The sequence below is a fragment of the Sturnus vulgaris genome, chromosome 1, assembly GCF_052056855.1.
Source record: "Sturnus vulgaris isolate bStuVul1 chromosome 1, bStuVul1.hap1, whole genome shotgun sequence".
In the NCBI taxonomy this organism is placed as follows: Eukaryota; Metazoa; Chordata; class Aves; order Passeriformes; family Sturnidae; genus Sturnus; species Sturnus vulgaris.
The window spans coordinates 92,926,034-92,952,309 of NC_142243.1; the positions used below are offsets into that span (position 1 = coordinate 92,926,034).

The 26,276-nt window shown below is 40.8% G+C and overlaps 2 protein-coding genes across 3 annotated transcripts; both read right to left on the reverse strand.

The window, feature by feature from the left end:
• Positions 1–142: 142 nt before the first annotated feature.
• Positions 143–9,604, reverse strand: CHMP5 (charged multivesicular body protein 5). Its single transcript, XM_014880509.2, has 8 exons — positions 9,283–9,604; positions 5,287–5,391; positions 4,526–4,572; positions 2,895–2,988; positions 2,745–2,816; positions 1,739–1,847; positions 1,253–1,365; positions 143–742 (listed from the first exon to the last, which is right to left on the reverse strand). The coding sequence occupies exons 1-8, from the start codon at positions 9,349–9,351 to the stop codon at positions 692–694; spliced, it is 660 nt and encodes a 219-aa protein (XP_014735995.1). The 5' UTR covers positions 9,352–9,604; the 3' UTR covers positions 143–691.
• Positions 9,605–10,249: 645 nt separating this feature from the next.
• On the reverse strand, positions 10,250–25,709 carry FH (fumarate hydratase). 2 transcript variants are annotated; one of them, XM_014880508.2, is made up of 10 exons: positions 25,550–25,709; positions 19,312–19,446; positions 18,465–18,575; positions 16,908–17,084; positions 15,952–16,134; positions 14,829–14,994; positions 12,893–13,096; positions 11,567–11,694; positions 10,995–11,148; positions 10,250–10,461 (listed from the first exon to the last, which is right to left on the reverse strand). In XM_014880508.2, exons 1-10 carry the CDS (start codon positions 25,676–25,678, stop codon positions 10,319–10,321), a joined length of 1,530 nt encoding a protein of 509 aa, XP_014735994.1. In that variant the 5' UTR covers positions 25,679–25,709; the 3' UTR covers positions 10,250–10,318. The 2 variants fall into 2 exon arrangements, with proteins under 2 accessions (XP_014735994.1, XP_088027921.1); XM_088171795.1 differs by lacking the exon at positions 25,550–25,709 and adding an exon at positions 25,233–25,452.
• Between the last annotated feature and the right edge of the window lie 567 nt (positions 25,710–26,276).

Consider the following 26,276-nt stretch of genomic DNA (forward strand, 5'->3'; position numbering starts at 1 on the left):
GGCCTGGCGTGAACGGGACCTTTCCTTCCCCATCCCAAACCAGGCTCCGCCTCTGGCGAACCCTGTGCCCGCGACGCTGATAACCTGCCCCCCGCCCCGCTCTTCGGACCGAATTAATCGCCAAAAACGCCACACAAAGGGATCTGCTAATCTACGTGATTTTATGTCTTCATGGAATACATAAAATTAATGATAACCCGAGCAGTTTTCAAGAAGGTTACAAGTACAATCGCATGAAAGTCTCAGGACTGCAGTGGTTTAAAAATTGCTTTCAGTTCTTTTATCAAACAGGCGTAGTAACAAGGGAGCTATTTTACAGAGAGTAAGCAGCAACGTATAGTCTTAGTCTCAAGAAAAAGAAACATAGTACAAAGTCAAAATAAATCTCAGCTATGGACAGTCACCACTAGTCTTCACGTTTTACTCTGTCCATAAGACACGGAAATCAAAACCTATCAGACTGCCTGCTTCCACTGAAGGGAATGGGGATGAATTTTCCCTTAACAGAAGTCAGTAGTAGAACAACTTTCTCCAAAGAAAGAACACCACCAGCCACTCATATTGCATTCTAGGATGTAGTGATATTAAGGTTACACTGGAAAGACAAGTTCTCCAGAATTTTAAATTAAAAAAGATCCTTAATACAATTCGAAAAGTATAGTTCATTGTATCCATTGTGCTTTTGAAATATTTATGTTGCAGGGATCTTTGGCAACCCAAATTCATCCACCAATACGCCATCCTGTAGGAAAGAAAAAGAAGCAATGGGTTAACAACTCTCCAGCAACCAGAACATTTCACAGAAGCTTTCTTACTACTTCTATGTGTAGTGTCTGTATCTGCAATTGCCACTGTATGACAGCTGGAATCAAAACAAGAGCATCCATGTTCTTCCTCACTATGAGGCTCAACTAAAGCCCCAAAAGCAAACATTCAGAAGCTTTTCTTCTGGTTGTAAGACTAGAGCCATAATGGTACACTTAAATTCTACTGGCAGTCTAACAGTGTTTGATAGGAATGACAAAATGTCATTCTAGTGATTTTAAACATAGTTAAGAGGATTCAGTACACTGTATTCTCAAATTCTCTGTATGTAGCATCCATACATATAATACATAAATAGCATACATAACATAAAGCACACTTTTTTGTTCAAAATATTAAGGATCCCAAATATCAAGCAACCCACACAAATGTGATTAACCTAAACCAAACAAAAATGGATTTAGCTGTTAAAGAGCAAAGGACTCACTTTGTTTTTTGTGTCCGTAGGAGTGACCTCTGGGATTGCTGGAGCGGATGCGGCTTCATCTAAGTAGGAATTGTCTTCATCAGCTAAAAGCTCATCACCTAATGCATCCAGTTCTGAAATTGAATTATGTTGGTTGAAACATTAGGCAGGAAGTTCCTTTTGCAAGAGAAAAGCTGCTCTTACAGAAACTCAGGATTCCTACTGGATGCTTACATTCAGACTCACTTAGCATCAGTCATCAGTCAGAAATAAACACATAAACTAGAGAGAACCTTCTTCCCTGCCTTGTAGCACTCCATTGGTATCTCATGATTGTCTATGCTCCTGTTACTTCTCTTAAAGGAAATTTTAAGTTTTAAAAAAAGCTATCAAAGCTCGTTACAACACATTTAAAGCATTTGACCAAGGAAATACACAATCACTGTATGACAGTATGATGATTTTTATATTCAGTAATATTAAAAAATCATCTTCCCCCTTCCTAACCTGCTTCCAAATCATCTTCATCAATGTCTGGTGTTCCATAACTACGACTCAGTGCCTCCTGGACTTCATTGGCTTCTTCCATCATATCTTCCAATTGATCTTGTATGTCCTGAAGCAAAAATAATTTTCAATTGGCCCATATTTACTCAAATTTAGTAATTCCAACATACAAAACACTCAATTCTTCTAATGCATAAACCATTTTTTGAAGCAGTATTAATACAAGTCAAGACACATACATTCAGGACAGGAGTACCTGAAAAGCAGTAAAGGTATGAAATTTAGACAAATCTACCATCTGGAAAATAAGCACTAACCTGAGTTGTGCCACAGCAGAATTTAAAAGATACGTTAGCACATTTACTGGCGCTGTACTTGAGTACAGGTAAGGAAACAATACTTGCCTAAAGGTTTACAATGCAGGCCATTTATAAAAGACAGAATAGGAAAGAGAACTTAAAGGAATTCAGCACTGGCATTGGGTAGGAGCTTAAGTACAGCATACTTGAAATTGTATTTAGAGATCTTATGGGAGATTTTTTATTCATTTTCTGAAGTCACAGCCAGCCCTTGTTGATGGGTTGTTGGGGTTTTTTGTTGTTGTTGTTTGTTTTTGGTTTAAATTTTGTTCTTTTTCATCAGGCACTACCTTGAACTAAAGGGGGGTAAAGGACTAATCTGCACGTTACTAGTATAAGGAAACAAAAAAGGACAAAAAAAGCCATAGCAGGAAGTATCCACTAACATTTACGCTGAAGTGCAAGGAAAGGAGAGGTGAGATTAAAGATTAGCTCAGCAAGGAAACAATAATCACTACAATAAGGCAAACCTCTGATTGTGCAGTACCAGAAAAATCAGGAAGGACTTATGATGGTGGTCCCATAAAAAAAGGCAGACAAACTCATGTGAACAAAAATAGTCATCTTGCCTTCAAGTTCATAGTCCACTCACCATTATTCCACTACATTATTTTTGTTCCTTAATTATTTAAACTATAAAATCTCACCTCAATTTGATCAATCTTGACTTGCTTGTAAGCTTTCTTCATTTCTTTCACTCCCAGTTTCATTGCATCCACCTAGAAGAGTCAAACATGCTTGTATCTGATGTAGCACAGATTAAACAAATTAAACAAGTGTGATAAACAAACTGGTACCGTTGTCTTTGTATCCTTCAGTGCCTGAATAGTGTAATTAGCTTGTTCCATATTAAAAGACTGCTGTGACAGATTATCCCTCTGTTGTTCATACCTGTTAAAAAAAGGCAAATAATGGCTTTAAAAGGCTACACTATTTATTACCACAAACATTCCTAATCTTTCAAGAGTTGAAAAACCAGTAGCAGTAGTCTAAAGATAGGAACAGATTTGTTGGAGGTTTTTTTCACTCATTATACACAACTGCAGAATAAACAGCTCCATAAAAACGTGGCCATTATGCATTTCTGTGTACTTGAAGCCCACAAAGCTATTCCTGAACTAAGCTTTGTTTTGACTGACAGCAACATCATATTTGCCTAGACTGACAAAATAGGTGCGGATACAGCAAAAGTTTAATCACCATAAGGCAGACACACATGTCATGCTCACTAATGCTGTGAAGAGAATGAAAGAGTTGGGAGATTATCCCACAGTGGCTCCACATTGGAGTTTTTCAGGGTAGGGAGGAAGAGGAGGATAGGGTACCAAAAGGAAACCTTTAAGACTAACCATAGAGAAAAGAGAGTTTTTAAAAATTAGGAAATCATCTTTCTCAAAGCTAAACTTGTATCAAATAATGAACGTGAACTATGTCAAGTCAAGCAAAAGAACGAAAGCATGAAAATGAACCATAAGCCCTTCTAATATGCAAAGCAAGAGATCTGAAAGACAAGGAGGATCCACATGGAAAACCTTCTGGACAACTAATGACTGCATCTATTACTGTTCCACAAGAGCAGAAAGAAATGACTGAGGGATATGACAATGGTCTATTATGAGGGGCCCAGTAATCCCACCAAGGAAGATTAGCAGGCAGCATAGTTAAAAACCAGGAAAAAAAACCGTAAAGCCAGAATCAAGCAGTCCACCTCACAACATCTAACTGAAGTACCACATTCCTTGCCATATGATAGAGTTTAATAATACTTAACAAGTAATTGAGTGAGGCCATAAAGGTACAATTCATCTGAGGGATGTGAAATACAAGATGATGGGAGCTTTGGCTCAGACAGCTTCTAAGATTTGCAGTTCATGGACTATGAGATATTCCAATGAAACATTCCTCAACATTTGCCATGTTGTGATATTCTTTCCTTTGGATCTGTTGCTGGACACTTTCAAGACAGTACACTAGACAAGACCAGACCACAGGATCATCTATCCTGTCCATTTGGGAGTTTCTGCATAGACATAATTACCTGCACTACATCTGCTCAAGTCTTTAAAGGTGTCCATAAAGAACAGGTAAATTTCCAGTAAACCAGAGCAAGATCATCAAATACACAATTTACAGCAATCAACTAATAATATAAAATGAGGCAATCTCTCAAAGTTTAGGAGCCAAATATATTTCTAATAATGAGCAGATTCAGGTCATCTTGCACCAATCCAAATTTATATACTGACATATGAATCAAAAATATGCTGATGCTAAATATGTAAGGAGATACTTCTGAAAGGCTTCTTCAGCATTTTTCTTTAAACAATGCTCAGGAGAAGAGTACTGGAAAGAGAAATAAAAGTGTGCCACTGCCCCCTAAAGAAAACAATCCTTTATTAACCATAAACCGAGAAAGGTTTCAACTTACATTCGCTTCTGCTTTAACACTCTCAATGCTTTCTGCTTTACTGTATTCTGAAAGACACAAGAGTGTTACATTAGATAAAATATCTGACTTTACACTTGATTATGTTCTTTAAACCTAATGCATTGGATTTAAGTTTTCCAAAAGATTCCTCAGTTACTAGTACCAAGAGTTTAACATTACATTCAGCATTTGGCAGGATTAACTAAAGAGGAGAGTATACAAAGCTTCTTGTAGAAAATACTTTTCGTTTCTAGATTCTTATTTATGTTTTCAGTAAGGTGAATAAAATTAAACTTAGTCCATCAGAACTATCTTTCATTAACGCATTTTAATGGTCAGCATAAAATAATACTGAAACAGGTACTTGAACAATACTGTTTATATCATATATGTTTATTTTCAGACACATTTTATATTGTAAGTTCATCCCCTTAAAAAATGGGGATGAACTTAGGCATAGTGTGGAGCTTTTTATTTTGGATGACAAATAAAACAGCCTCTCTGCCAGACTTAATTCAGGTAATGAGGAAGAAGGGAAACAAGTTACTTCTCATGGGGGGATTACATTACACTCTGGAACAAATAAAAACCAATGAAAACACTGTTCAAAGATGTATGTCTAATAAAAATAATCCTTCAGGATCTTATCTCTCATCTGTAAGGCAAGATGTAGTTTTAAGAACCTGATGAACTGGCTAAATCACATGACAAGAAGTGTGAGTCATATCCTCTCATGCTTAAATTCCACAGAAGATTCTTACCTTTGCAGGTCCCTCTCTCATTTTCTTCATTTGATCCTTATACTTCACTAGTTCTGCATCAAGCCTCGCAATTTTCTTGTCAATTGACTCAGCTCTGCTATCCACCTTTAATACATGAGGGGGAAAACAAAGAAAACAACATTGATTAAGGTTTGTAATCAGGTGTGAGACAATAAAAAGAACAGCCTGTTTTGTTGTGTTTCTAACTGAATTGTTTCTTCATACAGTGATTTTGTAAACATCTTAGATTTTGTGAGAATCCAGAACCAGAATCAAGTGAAACAACTTCTAAAAGGAGCAGAAGAAAGAACACTCTGAGGCTGCAGGAAGCTCTGCCTTTGTTACATGTTCTCGTCATTTTGAGATGCTCCCTTGCAAACACTCTCAAGGCAGTTCTCCACTCCAGAACTTCCTGTAACACAAAGTGCCAGGGACTAAACTGGAATGGAAAACTTCTAGGTGTGCCCTGCTGGCATTCCACAGAGCTCTCATTTGGGATATATTTTAACCCTTCACCATAAGAGGGTTGAAAATGACAATTACATAACCAAACATGGGTACAGGTAGTTCTAACAGCATACACAAATTCATAAAAGGCCTTTTTAAAATGAGCTGACTAACCTAGCATTTCTCTGGAAACAACAAAATAAAGCTTATTAACTTCTAATTCCAAGGAGCCTCTCTAGGGATTAGATTATAATGACATTCCAATTATAGCATAAGACAGATCAGTGCAAATTTACAATTCTGCCTTGCTAATGGTGTGGCTAATGTAAAATTATGTGGATTTTGATATCAGTGTTTCAATGACATTTTTAAAACTCTGCTCTATTTCAGCAACGTGCATTTGCCAGAGGTATCCTGAGCATAACATCTGATATGAACATTCCACACAAGACATTAAAAGTACCTGGGCACAGCCAGCATTGAAAAATTTGTATTAAGCTTTCTATTACCCGAATATTTTACTAATAGCAAGAAAGAGAAAAACTTGGGATTTTAAAACTCTTGTGTGTTTAAAGCATGGCATCTCCTCAAGATCTTTATCAGCTTGCTGCATCTTTGAGGTCAGCCTCCACAGGGGAAGAAAAATTATTTGGTTTATTTATATAATGATTCTTTCACACAGTATTAACAGGAAACAGACAAAATCTCCCACATTGACTAACTACATAAAAATTTCACACACACATGACACAGGACCTCAGCTTTTAAAAATGAGACTGGACAGAAGAGGAGAGAATGGATCTAATTTATCCGAAAAAAATTAGACTGCGTATTAGGACTTGAAGAGTTTCTGTCTATTACTCACAAATAAAACACACTGAGGAACGTTTCACTGCTACACAAGGGCCCCAATTTACACAAGAGAAAGGGAATCTGAGTCTTAACACTACTGTCACAACTATTAGTCTTTTGCTCCTATGTTTCCTATTTACCACTCTGAAAAAGCCTAAATTTAAAGGGTTTTTTTTCAAAGACGAAAAAGTAAAAGCACTATTAATGCTTCACTTCCTGGTGCATCCTTCCTCCTGCCGGCCCCGTGACAGCTTGAGTCATCTGACTGTGCTCTGCCAGCAGGCATTAAAAACCCCTGCCTTTAAATGCAATGAATTTTAGATAACTAAACTTGTCTACACAGGAAAGAACATCCAAAATACAGGCGTGATTACTTGCCTAAGAGTTGTCTATGTTTTTAACAAATGTTGCATTAATCACTGCTCACCAAATACATTTCCAAAGTGCCATTTAATGGTAATTACAACTGAACTAACATGGTAAGAGATCTTACAAAGCAATTTGACTCTTTCAAAAGGTAGAGCAAAATGTGTCTAAGACAGAAGACCCCCCAGAAGCAACAGCAGTTGAGCCTCCAAACTGTTGGATTCAACGTTGTAAAGAAATAGTGCAAGCTTTTTAGTATCTCACAACTCTCTTCAATAATAATTCACTTCTGTGTAGTTTAAAATATACAATCTAATCATGTCTGTAGTTTAAGCAGGGCCTATCCTTGAGACTCCGCGATTGTGAAGTCTTTCACAAATCACACAAATTACTGCATATAACTTGGCACAAAAAGTTAACTCATAAACTTCAAACTAGTAAATAAAGCATTTCTCCCCATGCTTACTAGTAACCACTCTGTAACTCATCATTGGTTGGCAAATTCATCACATGCATAAAATGAAACTGAAAATCTTATTTTTGGTTAATCTGCTGTCTTGCATAGTCAAACTATCAGACAGTGCAATTACAAACAACTAGAACAGGATCAAAACTGCATTCAGCAGGATTTTCAAAGAAAAAAAAGCCAAACTAAATTCCTGGTGTTGCCAATCAAAACCTCTGTTTAAATTACACTTTTATGTACCCCAAAACTCCTCTAGGATTGAACAAGCTCTGAGCAGAAGACAGACTATTGACTGATCTAAATTTTCTTTTGACTTACATATCATTAGAAAATGGGACATTAACTTGAACTGGCAAAAGCAGCATGAAAAATCTAACAGACTAATAAGGAGTTAGTTCTTGTGAGGGAAACAAGGCTTTCTGCTATTCCACTTATATTGCCAAAACAACAAATTTAAGCACTTAGTATCTCCGATGGATTTTGGAGTTCAAGTCGTCCACCAAAGTGTTTATTGGCAACAATGGGAAAATTAATCCTGATTTTCAATCAGATGCTTTATTCACTGTTCTAATGAAATTTATTTAAAATTATGTTTGGGCTTAATAATGCTAAAAAGCAATACAGATTTTTATCAATAAGATAAAGTTCCAGGTCAACCATTATGAGCACTTCTCTCTCCCCATACCAGCGGTGGCATACACAACAGACTGATGTGTAGATAGCACTGACAAATATTAGGTATTTCATTTAGAGAGTCTCTTCCTTGGGTAGCAAAATAAATCTTCTGAATCTTCTGAGAGAAAACAGATTTTGCCATGGAAACTGTTTGTTGTTAGGTTCCAATGACAAAGCTTAATTAACCTACATCTGTACCACAACCATTACCGACCTTTGTTTACTGACAGAAATACTCAAGAAACTCCACTTTCTTCACTTCTTAAAATTAGCTTACAACAAAAGGAGCTGCAAAGCCATGCTATGGTTTTCTTCATAAATTTTAAAATAAAAAAAAAAGACTATAAAATTACAAGGTAAACCTTAACACTTTTTCTTAACCCTCTTTGCAGGCAGGCCAACATAACAACAGTTGTGTTTTGCCACGTGTTTCCTGAGCGTTTCTTACTTGGTCTGAGCTTGCTTATGTGTTTGGCATCAACCCTACAGCAACCCTCCTCACCCCTAAGAGACAGAACACTTTTGTGCACTGCACAGGGACACTGATCTTGCTCGTGCCCCTACCTTGCCACAACTTGCCACGGCAGGAGTTAAGATAGTGAAGAGAAGGACTCAGATGGAAATGCTGAGAACATCCGTGAGGATGTAAGGACAGCCATGCCTTCCACGCTCACTGCGTGCACCCATTTATGGGATGAGCTCCTTGGCACAGGACACAAACGCGGGCACGGGTGTATGGACACACAAAGGTACATCCCTGTGTACGCGTGCAGACACACAAAACACGCTCACCAAAACACACCACGTATCCCCGCACATGACAGCGCTCAGGGACAGGCCGGGTGTGGCTCTGAGTAAGCTGCTCTAGTGGAAGGTGTCCCGAGTAACCTGCTCCAGCGCAAGGTGTCCCTGCCCACGGCAGGAGGGTTGGAGCTGGGTGATCTTTAAGATCCCCTCCAACCCAAGCCATTCCGTGGTTCTATGATGTACATACCCACACACGGACACACACACACACTGTGCTCACGCACCGCAGTGTCTCCACACACACACACTCGCACCCATGCACAGGTGCTGCCCTAGGGCCGCCGCGGCGCTCCCGAGGAGGCGGCGGCCGGGTCGGGTCGGGTCGGGCCGGGCCGGGCCGGGCCGGGCCGGGCAGCGTCCAGCGGGCCCGGGCGGGCACTCACCGTCCCGATGCAGTCGGTGAGGCTGGGCGGCGGTGCCTTCGGCTTCGCCTTGCCGAAGAACCGATTCATGGCGGCGGTGCCTCGGAGTCGCTCCCGGCCCCGGCAGCGGCGGCAGAGCTCCCGGCCGACCCGGAACTCCACGGCCGGCCCCGCCCCGCGGAGGAAGGGCCCGGGAAGCAGGAAGCGCAGCTCCGAGCTGCCAGCCCCGCTGCCTGGCGGCGGGGTCACTGTCCCTCGGGCCCACAGAGGAAAAGCCCACACAGGGACGCTTTTCTCCCTCCACACGGCCCCCGTAGCCAACTGCTGGGCCTGCAGCGCCTGCTCGCAGTGTAGGATCACCCCAACAACGTCAGCTGAGCTGATCTGTCAAAAATGCCAGGAAAACACGTAAAGTCTACCAAAACCGAGCAGTGCGGAGTAGTGCGGGCAGCAGGGTAAGGCAGGGATTGTCCCTTGTATTCGGCACTGCTGAGGCCACACGTCGAGTGCTGTGTCCAGTTCTGGGCCCCTCAGTTCAGGAAGGACAGGGAGGTGCTGCAGCAAGCCCAGAGAAGGGCAGTGGAGCTGGGGAAGGCTCTGGAGCACAAGTCCCATGAGCTGCTGAGGGAGCTGGGGTGTTCAGCCAGGCAAAGAGGAGACTCAGGAGCGACCTTTATCATTCTCTACAACCACCTGAAAGGAGGGTGTAGCCAGGTGGGGATTGGACTCTTCCCCCACGTAAGAAGTGACAGGACAAGAGGACAGAGTCATAAGGTGCACCAGGGGAGGTTTAGGCTGGATATTAAAATAATTTCTTCACAGAAAGGGTGCTTAGACATGAGAATGGGCTGCCCGGGCAGGTGGTAGAGGCACTGTCCATGAAGGTGTTTAAGGAAAGACAGGATGTGGCACTTAGTGCCATGGTCTAGTTGACACAGTGGTGTTCAGTCATAGACTGGGCTCAGTGATCTCAGAGGCCTCTTCCAACTAATGGATTATATTATATTTATTTTATTTATTTTTTTTTATATTAAGAACACTTTTTTTTTTACAGAAGTTATTGAGGACCTAACATATCTTTAGGCTTCACCCACTGATCAAACTGGTCTGATGTAAGGAACCCCAGCTTTATAGCAGCTTCTTTTAACGTTGTCCCCTCTTTGTGCGCTGTTTTGGCAATCTTGGCTGCTTTATCATATCCTGTTACAAAACAAAACCAACAAGTTATCCATTTGCAATTTTAGATGATTCATTAGAGGTGACAGAAGTCGGACAGAGTCTTTGGAAAATTATTTGCTAGGTATTACTATTACTGCTTAACTCCATTTGCAGGAAATGCACACCAAATGCTTACTCCTTACTTGAAGTAAAAGTAGATTTTGTTATTCTAGTCTTAATTAATTTAGATGAAAAATTTATGGGACCTTGTCCTCTAAAAATAATCTCATGTTGTAATCTTTCACTCGACCTCTAATAATGATAATTTAGTAAAACAGGTACATAAATTCTCCCAATCTCCTTTTGACTCTAATCAGTTATTTTTCTAATATCCTGGCATGGCCACTGCAAAGAGCACACAGCTTTTACAACAGCCACTGGTCATGTTGAAGTAAATTAACTTTTGACCTGACTTGGCCTCACAAGCATTGTGACAATACAAATGAAGTGTACAAAATAATTTTACCACAAAGTATTTCGATATGTTGTGAGAAGTTTTTGAGCCTTAAACCTACCAATATGTGGGTTCAGTGCTGTTACCAACATCAGAGATTCATTCATCAGTTTGTTGATCCTATCCGTATTGGCTTGGATTCCAACTACACAGTTGTCAGTGAAAGAAACACACACGTCTCCCAGAAGTCTTGCAGAGTTTAAAACATTTTTAATCTAACAAGACAAAGAAATAGCAATTATTTAATTCAGATATTACTAGTTGCACATTCTGGCACCTTTGTTCATAAGCAGTGCCCTCCGTGCAATTTCAACCTGTTTAACAGGCTATTTTCCTTCCAGTATCTGAAGGGGCCTAAAGGGAAGGCAGAGAGACTCTTTGTCAGGACCTGTAGTGATACGACAAGGAGCACTGGGTACAGACAGAAAGAGGGGGAAATTAGGCTTGATATCAGGAAGACATTCTTTACTGTGAGGGTGGTGAGATACTGGAACAGTATCTGAGGAATGCTGCGGATGCCCCGACCTTGGCAGTGTTCAAGTTTTCACTGAGGGTTTTTTCTGTCCCTAAGTTATCTGACTGTACAAACAATTACTAATAAAGTCCTAGATACATAAAACTTTATGAACTTACCATCATGGGCTTAAAGACATTCAGTTCAAAGTGTCCATTGCTTCCTCCTACAGTAACAGCAACATGATTTCCCATAACTTGGGCTGCCACCATGGTCACAGCTTCACACTGGGTGGGGTTCACTTTTCCTGGTTGAAAAAACAGAGAGAAAAAGGTTACCAAAGGAGAAGGAAGGGGAAAAACAAACCAACCAACCACCCACCCACAGCCTTTTACCGAGTCATATTCAATAGAAAAGGTTTTGTAAGAGGTAACTTGTCTTACTCATGTGTATCTGCGCACCACAGAAAAGAAGGTGTTTCCACAGTACTATTCCAGTATTTTCAGCGAGGATTTGTAAAACAGCTATGGCTGCTTCAGCAGTCTCCAAGACTCTGAGAGCTTGAGCACAAGTTCAACTGCTCAACATGTGCATGAGCTAAACAGCTGTTCATTACCACAGTTCTTAACAGTCAAGAGATTATAACCTACCTTTACATGTACAAGCTGGCATTTCTGGGAGACCACTAACAAATCTCACTCAGCTTAAGGAAAGTATTACTGATTGGTTAGAATTACTTTGAGATAAAGTTAGTACACTCTGTCAGGAAAAAAAAAAAAAACAGAATAGAAAAACCCAAAAAAATCCAACCCCCTGCCAAACCCAACAAACACACCAAGTTAGAGTGGTCTCCAAGCAAGTTTGTTTTATCGTTTTATCATTTAATTTTTAGACATAATCCTAGTAAGAACATTCATTGTTTGCTTTTTTAAAGCCAGATATGTTTGTGGCCTGTTTCTTTTATAATTTATCATACAGGAGAAACAATCTCAGAATAGTTTTGGGTGTACAATATTCATATGTACATAATTTTTTCGGAGAGGAAGGGAATGATTATGAGTATTATTCCTTTCTTTCTTATCCTCACATACAATGAGACCACTGCAGAAGGGAAAATGTGAGTGCGTAACACTAATCATGCTAGGAAGTAGTCAATTCACATGACAGTATTACTACAATTCACAGATTAAAGTTTATTTCAGAAAAGTCTTTACCTAAAATTGTAGAGATCTTGCAATTCTAGAAGCAAGCTTTGAGAAGTACGCTTGTGTTACCAGAGCCATATTCTTACAGATACTACTCTCCCCCACACACTAGCCAACACACATCTGTGCAAGCATTTTTATGAACACAGGTTTTGGTAAAATAGGGCAGTAGATAAAGCCTGAGAGAATCATGGACTTACTGACATTTGTGATGGTGTTTGGTAAAACATTTGTTAAGAGACAGTGGTCAAAAAAATGAAAAAGAAACAGGTCTTTTCTCTCCGTATGTGTTCTCTGTACCTGGCATGATGCTGCTCCCAGGTTCATTTTCAGGCAGGATGAGTTCTCCCAGCCCAGAGCGTGGTCCAGAGCCCAGGAAGCGAATGTCATTAGCTATTTTCATCAGACTGCATGCCACTGTGTTCATGGCTCCACTGAGCTCCACTAAAGCATCGTGAGCTGCAAGAGCTTCAAACTTATTTGGAGCAGTGACAAAAGGCAAACCTACAGGGAGAGCGTGTAAACATTAATCCAGTGAAGCACTTCCTTGCAGACCTACGCTGGACAATCACACACATAACTAGCTTAGTAAAATATTAAAAATTAACAACCCTGTAAGATCATCTCTTCTCTCCAGAGCCTTCTTCACAAACGTATTTCTTAAAGTAAATTAAATACAAAAAGACACAATGAAAGTCACTAAAATACAGAAGAGTATAAAATTTGAGCATCCACCTACAACAAAGGTACAAATTTCAAGCCTTCATAGTGTGTTGCATTCTAAGCACTGCTCCTGCACCACAGTGTCTCACAATCTTTCAAAAGTTAGCTCAGCTTAGGCATTTCTTGCATTAAATCAAGTTAGATACTGTAGATTGTTAATTGCTGTGATGCTTTCAGTTATAAAAATAGATGATTTTGCAGCACATTAGGGTAAGTAAGAAGTAATCACAAGGGAAGGGAACAATAAACCAGCCACAACATGGGAAAGCTGGATCAGACTTAGGAGGATTCCTGCCAACAGCAAGAGAACAAGAGCAATGGAAGGAACAGCTTTATTTATGTTAATTAAATGCCTGAGATGTAAGCCTAGTTTGCATGATGAAAAACATTCCTTCAGGACTTTGCCCTGGAAGGATGGTCTTAGCAGAATGGGGCTGTAAAAAACTGCAGACATCACTAGGGACTGACTGTGGGCTGAACTGCTGCCCAGAACGACTGATCTGAGCTTTCAGCACCAGTTCAAAGGAGAGCAGCATAATTCCCACAACTTCCAGTGTTTTGCGCTTCCATGACAAACACCAAATCCCACCCAATTTGCATAGGCTTGTGAACTGCACAGCTGCCTTCTTAGTTACAGAGATCCACCCAAGTTTCTCCTTTTGTTCTTGCCAAAAACCACCCTCTATAAGAGCATGAGGAACTCAGGAGTCTGCCCTACCCTACTCATACAACCTGCCCATACAGGACACAAAGCATCCATTGACATGGGAGAGCTTCCTAACACCACCAAAACATGCCCTGTACTGCTCTTGGCAGCTGTTCTTTACAGCAAGTTACTTCTCTTTCAGGGTACAAGACAGTCTTGGCTCTCTGAAAGACTGTGAATAATAGATCCATTAAAACAAAAACACTGTCACTAAGCAATTTCTGATTTTACAGCAAATGTAAATGACAGATGTACACATTTGTTTAGGGGCATGTCAAAAACTGACACTGTAACACAAAAGATCCGGTTTACAGATCAAAAAACTCAATTGCACTGTAAATTAAGTTTTAAGATCTATAAAGACAGAATCAAAAAAAAAAATCAGACAGTTAACTTTTACTCTTCCATATGAAAAAATCAGAGTGGCTTTGGAAGCGTTTTTTTTTCCTTCTTTTGCATCAAGTCACTGTAAATTAAGAGAGCCAGAGGAGCTACGATCAAGAGAAGCATTATAGTTGGGCTAATAATAGAAGTCTGAAACTGTATCCATATCCAAAGAGTCCTGCTTGGACAAACACCATCATTTCAGTCACTTTCAATGCACTGAGTATACTTATAAAAATACATTGCACAAAAAATCTGAAGTAGAAGCATATAACACATGACATTAACAAAAGTTTCACGTTAAAACATAAATACAGTTAAAGGTTACGAGAAGTATAGAAACTGGACAGATTCAGTTTGAATCTGACTGCTTGTTACATACACTGCTTTACTGACTACCCACTCCCAAACATCATTCCTCACCCGTCAGCTCAGCCACTTTAGCAGCAACTTTCTCAGCAAAGCCAATTCTTGTGTTCAGTCCCGTGCCAACTGCAGTCCCACCAGCTGCCAGCTGATACACCCTTGGCATGGTGGATTCAATCCTAGCCACACCGTATTTAATTTGTTGCACGTAGCCACTAAATTCCTTTGAAAGAAAGGAGGACAAATTTAAGGAAAAAAGATAACAACCAAGAACAAGCATCGACAATACTTTAGATTTTTAACATGATTTGACTATTTCCTTTAAAAACATGATGGCACTGAACTTCACCCAAATACTAAATCTAAGCATGTTTTCATTAAGAGGGAAAGTATGCATCTATTAAAGGACTGCTCCCATGCTACAAAAAATTATACATTAAACCAATCTTAATATACAAAAGTATATACATAATGCAACTTTGACCTTTTATCTTAGTTGAATTCTTAGCAGGATTTGATTCCATAGTAAATCAGCTCCAAGACTACATTAATGTTCCCGAAGTACAAATAGAGAAATGGATCTTGGGCTTTGTTCACCTTATTTTAGTTAGTAAAAACCCCACCCATGCATTCTTGGAAAAAATTAATAAATTCTACCTGCTTTTCTATCAATTCAGTTTAATTCATTATTAAATTACTGTAATATAAGCCATTCCTGACAATATGATAACATTTGCCATATTTTACATATATATATATATATATGTATACACACACACATTTTTACACACAAGACTATGTATTGAAAACTTTCATTCACAATATTTAGTAGTTTTGTGTGTTGGCAAAACGTAATTTACATAAATTTACAGATTACAGACAACAACTACCCTGCAATGTCAGTGTAACACAAAAACTGTGCTGTGCTATCTGGTAATGAAACATCATTTTAAAACAATTTATATTTTACTACTGTTAGAAATAAAACACATATGGTAAAAAATTAATAAAAATTATGATGGATGTATAAGAGTACAGCATATCCAGCAAACTCCAGTACATACTGAAAATACTCGGGCTGAGATTCAGCTATTTTCCTATATTTTATCCTAAACTATTAACTTAATTTAGGCATCCTTAAGTTTGAATTTTCCAAAGAAATGCATAATTTTTGTTTTACCTGCCCAAGTGTAAGTGGAACAGCATCTTGCGTATGAGTGCGCCCTATTTTTATGATTTGGGAAAACTCTTTGGATTTCCCTTCGAGTGCATTCTGTAGCTTCTTTAGTCCAGGTAACAAGACCTCATTAACCTCCTGGGCAGCAGCAATATGCATTGCTGTTGGGAAAGTGTCATTTGAACTCTGTGGAGAAAATTCAAGAAATTAATTACAAGCTTTTCTCACCATTGCTGCTGTAAGATGTACATGTGTGGCTCTATTCATTTTATCTCATAAACTGTTAGAAACTAAACTAAGAGTAAGCAACTTAAGGGTGTTCCCCATTGATAGATCAACTTTTTATGACTACACCAACAGAAAGTTAAATTTAACAGATTGTTCATAACAACCTTGGGATTAAAAAAAGAATTACTATAGTAGTAATGAGAGATGGCTAACAAGTGGACAGATGATTTGAAAGGGATTATAGGTGTCTTTGAAATACACGTGTTTCTTTGATAATGTTAAATCCGTAGTTCACAGAACACTGAGTGAGCACCAAGGGAAGGGAAACAACCAAGTCAGTGGCTTAACCTTTCCTTCAAGGCAGGTGAAGTTTAAGAGAGAAGTATAATAAAAATGTCTACCATGACCCACCTTTTAGAAACTGGACCTATATTTAACATCTTTAAGACTATAGTAGCATTTGTCACAAGGCCACCATTGTCTAATACATTATATGTGAATTTATCTATCATGAATGAGTTCCAAGTTTTTAATCTGAAAAGCTCATACTGTCACTGAAAAACATCTTAAAGTTCATTTAAACTGAAAAAAACAGAAAATTGTTGCCGAAGTTGCCCACAAAACTTTTTGGTTTTTTAAACCTAAACAGTGGATACAAGAAAACTCGAAATTCACAATTCACAGACACAAAACTTTTGAAATTAAAAGCAGTATAAAACAAGTGTAACAACCTGGCTTTTGTTAACATGATCATTTGGATGCACTGGCTTTTTGCTTCCCAGTGTGCCTCCCATTATCTCAATAGCTCTGTTGCTGATTACTTCATTGACATTCATATTGGTTTGAGTTCCAGACCCTGTCTGCCACACCACCAAAGGGAAGTGATCATTTAATTTTCCTTCAGCTACCTATAATGGAAAAAACAGAGAAAAATTGTTCCACTAGAAAAAAACACATAAACCTTTTTTATTGCCATAATTAAAATTATGCTCTCCGTTACATTTTAAATCTACACATAGCAATTAGTGAATTTACACTAGAATAACTAGGACATTTTTATGTAATATCAGACATTAAAAGGGAAAAAAACATTTGCTATGCTTTTTGAAGACACTGAATTGTGAAATACAGAGATATATAGAATTTGATTTAATGTTCTACAGACACAGACAGAAAATATTTTTAAAAGGTACTTAGGTTATGCCTTCTCTTTGTGTAACCCGACTCTGATATCTGTCAATAAAGAAATTTCATACAGGGAAGTTCCAGACCTCTTACACCTGTAGACATTACATGTTGCATCAACAAAACCAGCAGATGGCTGCCAGTATCAAATACCTCCTTCCTGTAAGGCACTCTCCTGTTTGAGCAACATTTTTTGGAGCCTGTTGAATCTTAAACATATTCAGAGAGTTTTCTAAACATATGTTTGTGATAGTATCAAAATCTGTGCTCAGAAGTATCACCCCCACGCATATTAGCCTCACAAAAAAAAAAAGGAGCTACTGTCACAACTCTGAGGCCAGACAATCAGATTATCAGGATACATCAGTCCTCCTGGAATCATGCTTTTCAAGAAAGGATCTTCTGTATCTCCCATCTTATATAGGGGCAACATTCCCACCTCCAAGAGTAACTTGATTCCTCTTTTTATTTAAGTTGTATTACAAAATTATTTTGGAGAAGAGAGAAAGGGTATCATAGCAGAGGTGTTTTTAAAATACAATAAAGAAAGCCAGAAACAACTTTCAGAATTTATGAATCTAAACTAAGGAGCCTTAATCCACCAAAACTTCTTATCCACCTTTAACTAGAGGAATCTTAGAAACCAGAAGAAGATCCTAGACATATTCTGGAGTTCTGCAAAGCTATCAGGTCTTGGGACTTCAGGTACTACAGCTGGAAGGAAGAGGATACAGTTTCTGCCACCACTGAAATATTTTTAAGCTAGTCAGGACAAGAAAATTCTGCTAAAAATGCTTCTAGACAAACAAATCTGTTGATTAATTCAAAGCAAAACACCTGGTATTATCACACTTCAAATAATGGTCACTCACAACTCTCTGCACTTGGGTGGTATTTATCAACATGCATTTGAACATTTTATCATTTCTTTACATGCAAGAATAGTCAAATATTACATTAAGGAAATGATCTCTGGAGAACAAGATTTACTAACAGGAAACGCTTTCTTCTAACAATCTGAGAAATGCAATCCCTCAACCTCCTGTGAAAAGCTTAACAAAAACACAGTGGCAGTTGCAGTATTTTGAACAGCTCGTTCGTACCTCATTTGCCGCCTGTACAATGGCTTTAGCAATCTTCGGGTCGAGACCATAATCTTGATTTACTTCAGCAGCTGCTCTCTTCAAGATGCCAAAAGCCCTTATGACTTGGATCTGAGGCACAAGGGTACGTTTAAACACACAATTTCCCCCAAAAGGCATGTTATCAATTTATAGTGCATGTCTAGTTCTAAACCAAACTCCTTCTGATCTTAAATTCAGCAGCAGTCCATCAGCCAAGCCAGAGAGCAATCAGGTCATCTGACCTGTGCTCCCACTAACACTAACATTCATCCAAACAGTCCAGCGGGGAGCACACTGCTGTTTTTGCAGGCCCAGGTATGTTCTGTGTACCAAAAGTCACATGCACTAGAACTGAACTGGTTCCATTTCTAAAACAGCTTTTTGAGGGACACTTGACCAATTTCAGTACATAGAGAGTCAGTATATGACAAAGCACGTGCACATTAATGACCTATGCACAGCTACACGTGACAAATTAAGTTTATATCAACTCGTGCTATACTAGACTACTTCAATAACGAACTGTATAAATGCTACATCAAATGACTCCATTTGCTTTTTCATCTTTGTAAAGATGGAAGACAGATTTCTGTTCATCCTGGTTATTAAAAATAAAGCAACATCATAAAATTATTAATAAGCAATATTAAATTTATTTAAAGACAACAAGAAATATTTCTACCACAATAATATATTGCCATGAAATTTCTACCTTTAATTAAAATTCAAGTTGCTCACACTTCCAACAAAAGCCTAAGAAAAAGGTATTCACTTCCACATACAAAACACTCTATAGAAGAAGAGAACACAGATTTGAATTACTTACTGGCATCCTTTCTGAAACACCTCCAATCTTGAAGTTCATTGTAGATCTTACAGTTTGGGCACCATAGTATTTGTCACTTGGGACCTTCAGTTCACCAAAGGTATCATATTCTATCCTGAATGCCTCTTGAGAAGACTATAGAAAAGGAAAAAAAAATTAAAACACTGGCAATCAGTATATTCTTTTTGAAACCTGGTAGTCAAGAAAAAAAGATGGAAAAAATACACAGACAAGACATGCAGCTAGTCACAGCTATGTTTCTAATTACATCCTCAAAATTGAGACATTCTGGTTTGAGCAGCTGTCTCACTAAAAGCCACAACTACAAGTGTGTACCACTGCTGACCCATGGTGACAGGCTTTAGACCTCAGTGCCCACTGCATGAAACCTCATCCTGATGAGAGACTCTGTTTCTCCTTTTCAAACAATCAGTAACTTAGTTCACAATTTACAGAACAGGTGTTTTGTTAAAACCCAGCTGAAGAAGTAGCATGGTAAGAATTCAGGCAGCATCCACGCAATCAACACACATATAACATAATTCCTATTTGAAATCCACACCACACAGGACACTTAATACTGGAAGGGAGTAACTGACTAATCCAGTACTGGGTTACTGACCATTAATTATCTTTTCCAGCCTAATAAACCAGGAACATGGATGCTCTCTAGCTGTGCAACACAAAGGAACTACACCTAGGTATATTTTGTGCAATATTTATGTATGGTAATATTTCTATGTCATGTATTCACCTAGCATCTGTTATTATCTAACACAGGCACAGCTAAATTAATTTTAGCTGACAGACCCCCAAAAAAGTAATTCTTTACTTTTTTTTAGAACAGCCCTTAATTTGTGATGATGTGATCACATTCACATGCAGCTCTACAAAGATTATGGAACTGATAGGAAGCAAGAACAGTTTACTCTTCCTCTTTCCACACTTTGGTCAGCAAAGTCCCAATTTTCTGTGAGAAAGATATTCATCCTTTCCCAGGAGATGAGATTACCTTCTTTCAGAGTCCCCAGGAAGGAGAAGTCTTTTTCATTTCATTTATCACAGAGTAAAACAATGTCAGCCCTCTAGGCAGGGTATATACATACACAATGTTGAGTTCCTGACCTAACTACAACCCTCAGGGGTGAGTCCCTGGGAAACAAACCTCTTATCAATAGAGTCAAGTCTACTGCAGTGCAGTGAAAGAAGAAAATCAAATGCGAGGAACTATCAAGAAAAGGAGAGGATACAAACAGAAACACTGCTGTGCCACCATGATTCATTGACAATCTGAGGTCTTTGTGTAGATTTGGTTCTTTCATCTCCAAAACGTGTTTTACTGGAAACAGTTCAATGGCAATAAAGTTGACAAAAGGTAGGGAACAGCTTTCTTCAGACAAGTGACTTTTTCTGTTCAGTAAAAAAGATAACTTGGGGATTGAAGGAAAACTGAGGCATAACCAGTATTAACTGCTCACTGTCTCTTCCAATACAAGACACAGGAGCCCTAACATGCTTGTAGGAGTCAGGTTCAAAGCAAGGGAAAGGGAACAGCTTTTCACACAAGTCACAGACTGACAAAACTCCTTGTCAGCTGATGCTGAGGATGCAAGAAGTCCACAAGACTTCAAGGAAGATGAGATAAGCCCTCAGAAGAAAGATCTAAACTGGGTTATTAGACAAACTGCAGCCTCAAGAAACTCCCTGATGTGAAAGTCATAGAATCATTAAGGTGAGGAAAGTCCTCCAAGATCATTAAGTCCAACCTCTGACCAAACATCACCATGTCAACTGAACCACAGCACTAAGTGCCACATCGAGTCATTTCGTAAACAATTCCAGGGACAGGGATTCCACCACTTCCTAGGCAGTCTGTTCCAATGTCTGATCACCCTTCCAGTGAACAAGTTCTTCCTGATGTCCAACCAGAACCTTCCCTGGGGTGCAGTCTGAGGCCATTTTCTCCCATGCTGTCACTTGGGAGAAGCAGCCAGCCCTCACCTGGCTACACTTTCCTTTCAGGAGTTGTAGAGAGTTACAAGGTTCCCCCAAGCCTCCTTTTCTCCAGGTCAAACAACCTCAATTCCCTCAGCTGCTCCTCACAAGACCTGTGCTCCAGACCCTTCATCAGCTTCGTTGCCCTTCTCTGGACTCACTCCATCACCTCCATGTCCTTCCAAATTGAGAGGCCCACAACTGGATACAGGACTTGAGGTGCAGCCTTACCAGCGCTAAGTACGTAAAGAGTTTGGGTCAGAAAATGGGGAAAGCATAATCTATATTCACACAGCTCTTACTCTTCCCTAGGAGTCCACTTCTGAAGTCAGACTGTTCCTCTCTCTTCTTTGTTCATTTTACTTACTCCTCCTTTAGTGGGTCTCAGTGTCATTGGACAGAAGCACCACTGGGTATTGGCCAGAACACCCTCTCCAGCAGCCCTGACCTTCTGCTTGCCCAGATTTGCATCACCACGGATGGCAAGCTGCAGCAGAGAGAGGGAAGTGTCCCAGCCTCTTTACTGTCCTAAGCATCATTCCCAGCCAGATGGAGACACTCTGCTTTTTCAGGTACCATCAGTCACATACCAGAGACACCACCCCTGCTCACTTTCAGTACTTCAGAGGATGTGGTGCATGTGAACTGGAAGAAACTGCAGCCCAGCCCACAACAAAGGTTAGCTCTCACATGGCTATCCCACTCCCCACATCTTTTGTTTTGGCTGATGCCCTCCCAGGCACTGACTCTTCAACAATGGAAAGCTTAGTGTGGAAGAGTAAGTTATTCCTATGTTCTTTATTCCTCTTTGTCCTGCTTGAGTCACTTAGCATTCATTTGCATGCTAAGAAGAAAGAGAATATAGTAAATGCTTCTTTAGTATACCACTACCAAGAATGTTTAACTGGATGCTGGTGGGTCTTGCCGTATATGTGCACATATTAATATTCAAACACTTGGGATCACTGACTCACTGCCTTCAAAATCTCCGCTTTTGGCATTTGGACACACTATGAGACCCTGGGGCCTGCCAGGGAAACAAGTCTAAGTGGCCTGGAAGGAGAGACCCTAAGTCATCGAAGAGACCTTTAGGGCATGGAGACAAAAGGCTTCTTCCCATAGTCCTTTGCAGTTTTATGTTAATGTGCCCAGTTCTGTTTCCCCATTGGCCCATTGGCCCAGACTGACTGTTTCCCCCCATATGGCCTTTCCCTAGAATGTTCTCCCTTGCCCTGATCCTCATTGGCCCCAGTTTGCTGCACTGTTCCCCCCGTTACCCCAATGGTTTCCCTGATCTCTCATCCTCCAGTGCACCACTTTCCCCTGTTCCCATTCTCCACCCCTCATGGAGATCCTTCCATGTTCCTCATCTTTGTCCCTGGACCCCTTCACTATGTGGCTGGAATGCACTCCAACACCCCCACAAGTGTGCAAAGCTTTCAGAGCTGGATAAGCAGAACCCACTCAGCTCCGAGCCCAGGTCTTGAGATCACCAGTGGTTTAAGAATCAAAAGTATCTACCCTCAAACAATATAAAAAAAGTAAACTACCTGGAACCTTTCAGACAAAAAAGCTAGCAGTTGCACAACTGATTCTTTAACCTTACATAATTCCAGTGTCAACAATGGTGAAACAAAGACAAATAGGATCAGTACATCCTTTCAACAATTAAATCATTATTTTTTTTAAAAAAACAACTTTCCTAACTAATTCCATGCTCATAATTCCAATCAAGTTAACAGGGCAAGGTGTTTTAAGAAGAATGTCATTTGCTGATTCCTAGTATAAGAGGTGCCATTAGGTAAAAAAGCAAAATTATGTTTTTCATGCAGACTGAAGAACTGAGCTGCAGCATTACTCTAAGGACTGGTGTAGCAGCCTGCAGCAGCCACTGAGTGTGAATGTAACAAACACGATTCCCTCACTCCCTGGCCAGAATTCAGCCTCTTGAGCGGCTTTATGAGCTGAAGATCTCAGTTCCTGTATGTAAAGTGGTTTGTGGAGTCACCCCATGACCCAGAGGACCAGCTGTAAAATGCTGCATCAGTGGCACACTCCATCAGCCCTCCACTCCCCCATCCCTGGGCCTCAGGAGAAGCCAAAAGGAGGCTTGGAAACTCTGCCAGTAGCAAAGGTGAGCTCCTGTGCTCACCTAATTTCTATCCGAGCTACAAGCAAGGATCTGCTCACAGTTACTGTTCCAAACATTTTTTTTTCCCCTTAGGAGGCCTGACAAGATGTGCTCAGCCTTCCAAAATGCCTAGAACCCAAACAGTTCAAAGCTAGTCAAGTTAGGCAAATAGAACTGTACTTTTGCCTTATTGCAGGGAACTGATCAGAACTGATTGCACCATAACACAGCAGAGATTCTCGAATGGCAGAACTGCTGCAATAATGCTTCCTGTGGAAAATTACATTGTCATTTATGGATGCAGCAACTTTTGGGCGTAAGTATTTCAATGCAAAGAACCATCATTTTTAGCATGTCAAAAGCAGTCTTTTGAGGCCATCGGAATGTGCAATTTATGTTTTACTGCTCTCCTTTACTAGATGAAGACTATTCCCATTTTTAAGCATAGTTTCTCTTTTATAACATAATTTGAGTCACAAATTCTGAAATCTACCCTTTAGAACCCAAGCTCAAATACTTTATAATGTTTAACTATAGAAGGACCATTACGACAATTCCATTTAAAACATCTTGAGCAATTTACCTTTAAGTAAATGCAACAGAATAAACATACCAGGACAGCATGAATATTTGGTAATATCTACATACACAATGTTTTTTAAAACAACTCTTGCTACTGAGAAAATCTCTACAAACATCAAAAAGTGATGGCTTGGGTTTGTTGGGTGGCTGCTTTTTAAAATTTAAATACTGGTTAGCACATCTTTTGGTGGTTCCTCTTTTACCTAAAAGCATACAGAACGTTTCCTGTAAGAATTCAATAGCTGCTTGACTTCCAAGTCCACTGTGGGATATTTTAATTAGTGCTGTTATTTAAACTCAAGGAACTCACAACACACACGGGACTGGTCACGTTTCTGACGTGCAACAAGCAAAATACATCTCTTGTAAAATTGCAGACCAGACTCATAAATACCAGGTTTTCAGCAAATTAATGAAGGCCGTGATTTATAGTGTTTTTCTCAGATTATGCCAAATGGCAAAATAGAAAAGGGAACCATCCAACAGGCCACTGGTTTGAGTTACATATTCTGCTCTGACACCAGTTTTCTTATGCAGTTAAGTTTTACGCACCTCATATGAAGTTTTTCACTCGCTGGAAAACTTGTTTTACTAAATGCTACTTTTTACACCTTCATCAACATTACAGATTGGAAACTGATGTTCTAGATAAGTTTATTAACTAATTTAGTAAACTACGGAATCGATGAAATCCCCAAATCTTTCTGCTGAAATTCTTGTCACAGTCTACATTACCTCGTTTTAAGATGTGAACTCACAAAGATAAACCTGAGACTAAGGTTTCCATGAAACATCCAACGTGTTAGTACTGAGATTTGAAGTTCCTTATCCAAATAGTGTTTCTATTTCTGTGCTGAACCGCATGCAACAATCAACTCCCACTCGCGTCTGAGCCCGACAATGAATTGATTATACACGAATATCTACTGCTGACGCCTGCTAGAAGTACCGGGCAGTTCTCAGCCGCAAGCTCCCGTGTTTCCAGGCATCCCCAAAGCTACTCCAGTGACGGATATTCCCATTAGGATACAGCTTATTATTATTTGCACGTCAACAGCTGCAAGAAAGCGCCTAAAATTCCTGCGGAAGCAGCTGCCGCACAGCGCAGCTCTGTGAAGCAGATCCGCACCGACACCTTTCCTGCCCGGCAGGATGCCCGCCCTGCCCGGCCACACCGGGCTCGGGGCCGTGCTCAGGACCCGGTGAATCTCACCCCGGGCAGCGCCTCGGGAGAGCTCCGCGCTGCGCATCCCGGCCTGCCCGGGAGCGGCTGCCGAGCGGGGCCGAGCCGGGCCCGCCCGCAGGAAGGATGCGGGAAATGGTCGCAAAAGCCCGGCAGAGGATGGCGGACTCGTCTTCCCGGTGCCGGCGCGCTCCCGACGAAGCAACACGCGGGATTAAAGCCCCGACCCAGGCGCTCCCCCCGTCACCGCCCGCTCCTCGTTGCCTGCAGGACGAGGGCGGAGCGAGGGAGGCGGCCAGCGGTGGCACTTAGAGGTCACCGCTCCCCTCTCCCTGCCCGGGGCTCACCATGGCGGCGCGGGGCGGCGCCGGGATCCAGCGGCCGGGGGTGGCGGGAGGCGGCGGGAGCGGCGGGCGGGAGAGGAGGAGACCGGCGGAGCGGCCGAGGCGGCGGCAGGCACGGAGTGAGCGGTGCATGGTGGCGGGGGCTGGGAGCACCGCGGGGGCGGGAGGAGCGGCGGGACCGCCCCGGACGAGCGTCACGGTGCCGGCGGCGCCCGGCCCCGGAGGCTCCGCCGCTCCAATCGGCGGCCGCTGGAGCAGCGCCGGGCGCTGAGTGCGGCCCCGGGGCCGGTCCGCCCGGCCTGGGAAAACCCGCCTGCCCCGGGCGAAGGGCAGCGGGAAAAGCGCTGCAGCAGCGATTTCTCCACGAGGGGGAAAAAAAGTATGAGCTTGTTCTGCCTTACTGTATGTCCTAGGGTGATGTTATGGTGTTTGTATCTCCAATCGTGTGTTCTGATTATGTTTGGTATTATGTCCTGTGCTTTCAGGACTGACTCTGAAAGTGAAGCTTTGTTTTGTCTTGTTATCAGCCGGCTCACCTCCCCCATGGTCTATCTTTAGGAGAGGTTTTAGCTCTGCTTGCTGGCTTGCTTGCCTGCTTGCTCGCTTCTGCCTCTTTTTTCTTTCCTTCGCTTTGCCCTTGCTTTTGCTTATTAGTTAGTTCAGCTAGGCAGTCCAACTTTTTCCCTGGACTGTTTTTTTTTTTTCACCCCGTCCCCTCCCTATCCTGGAT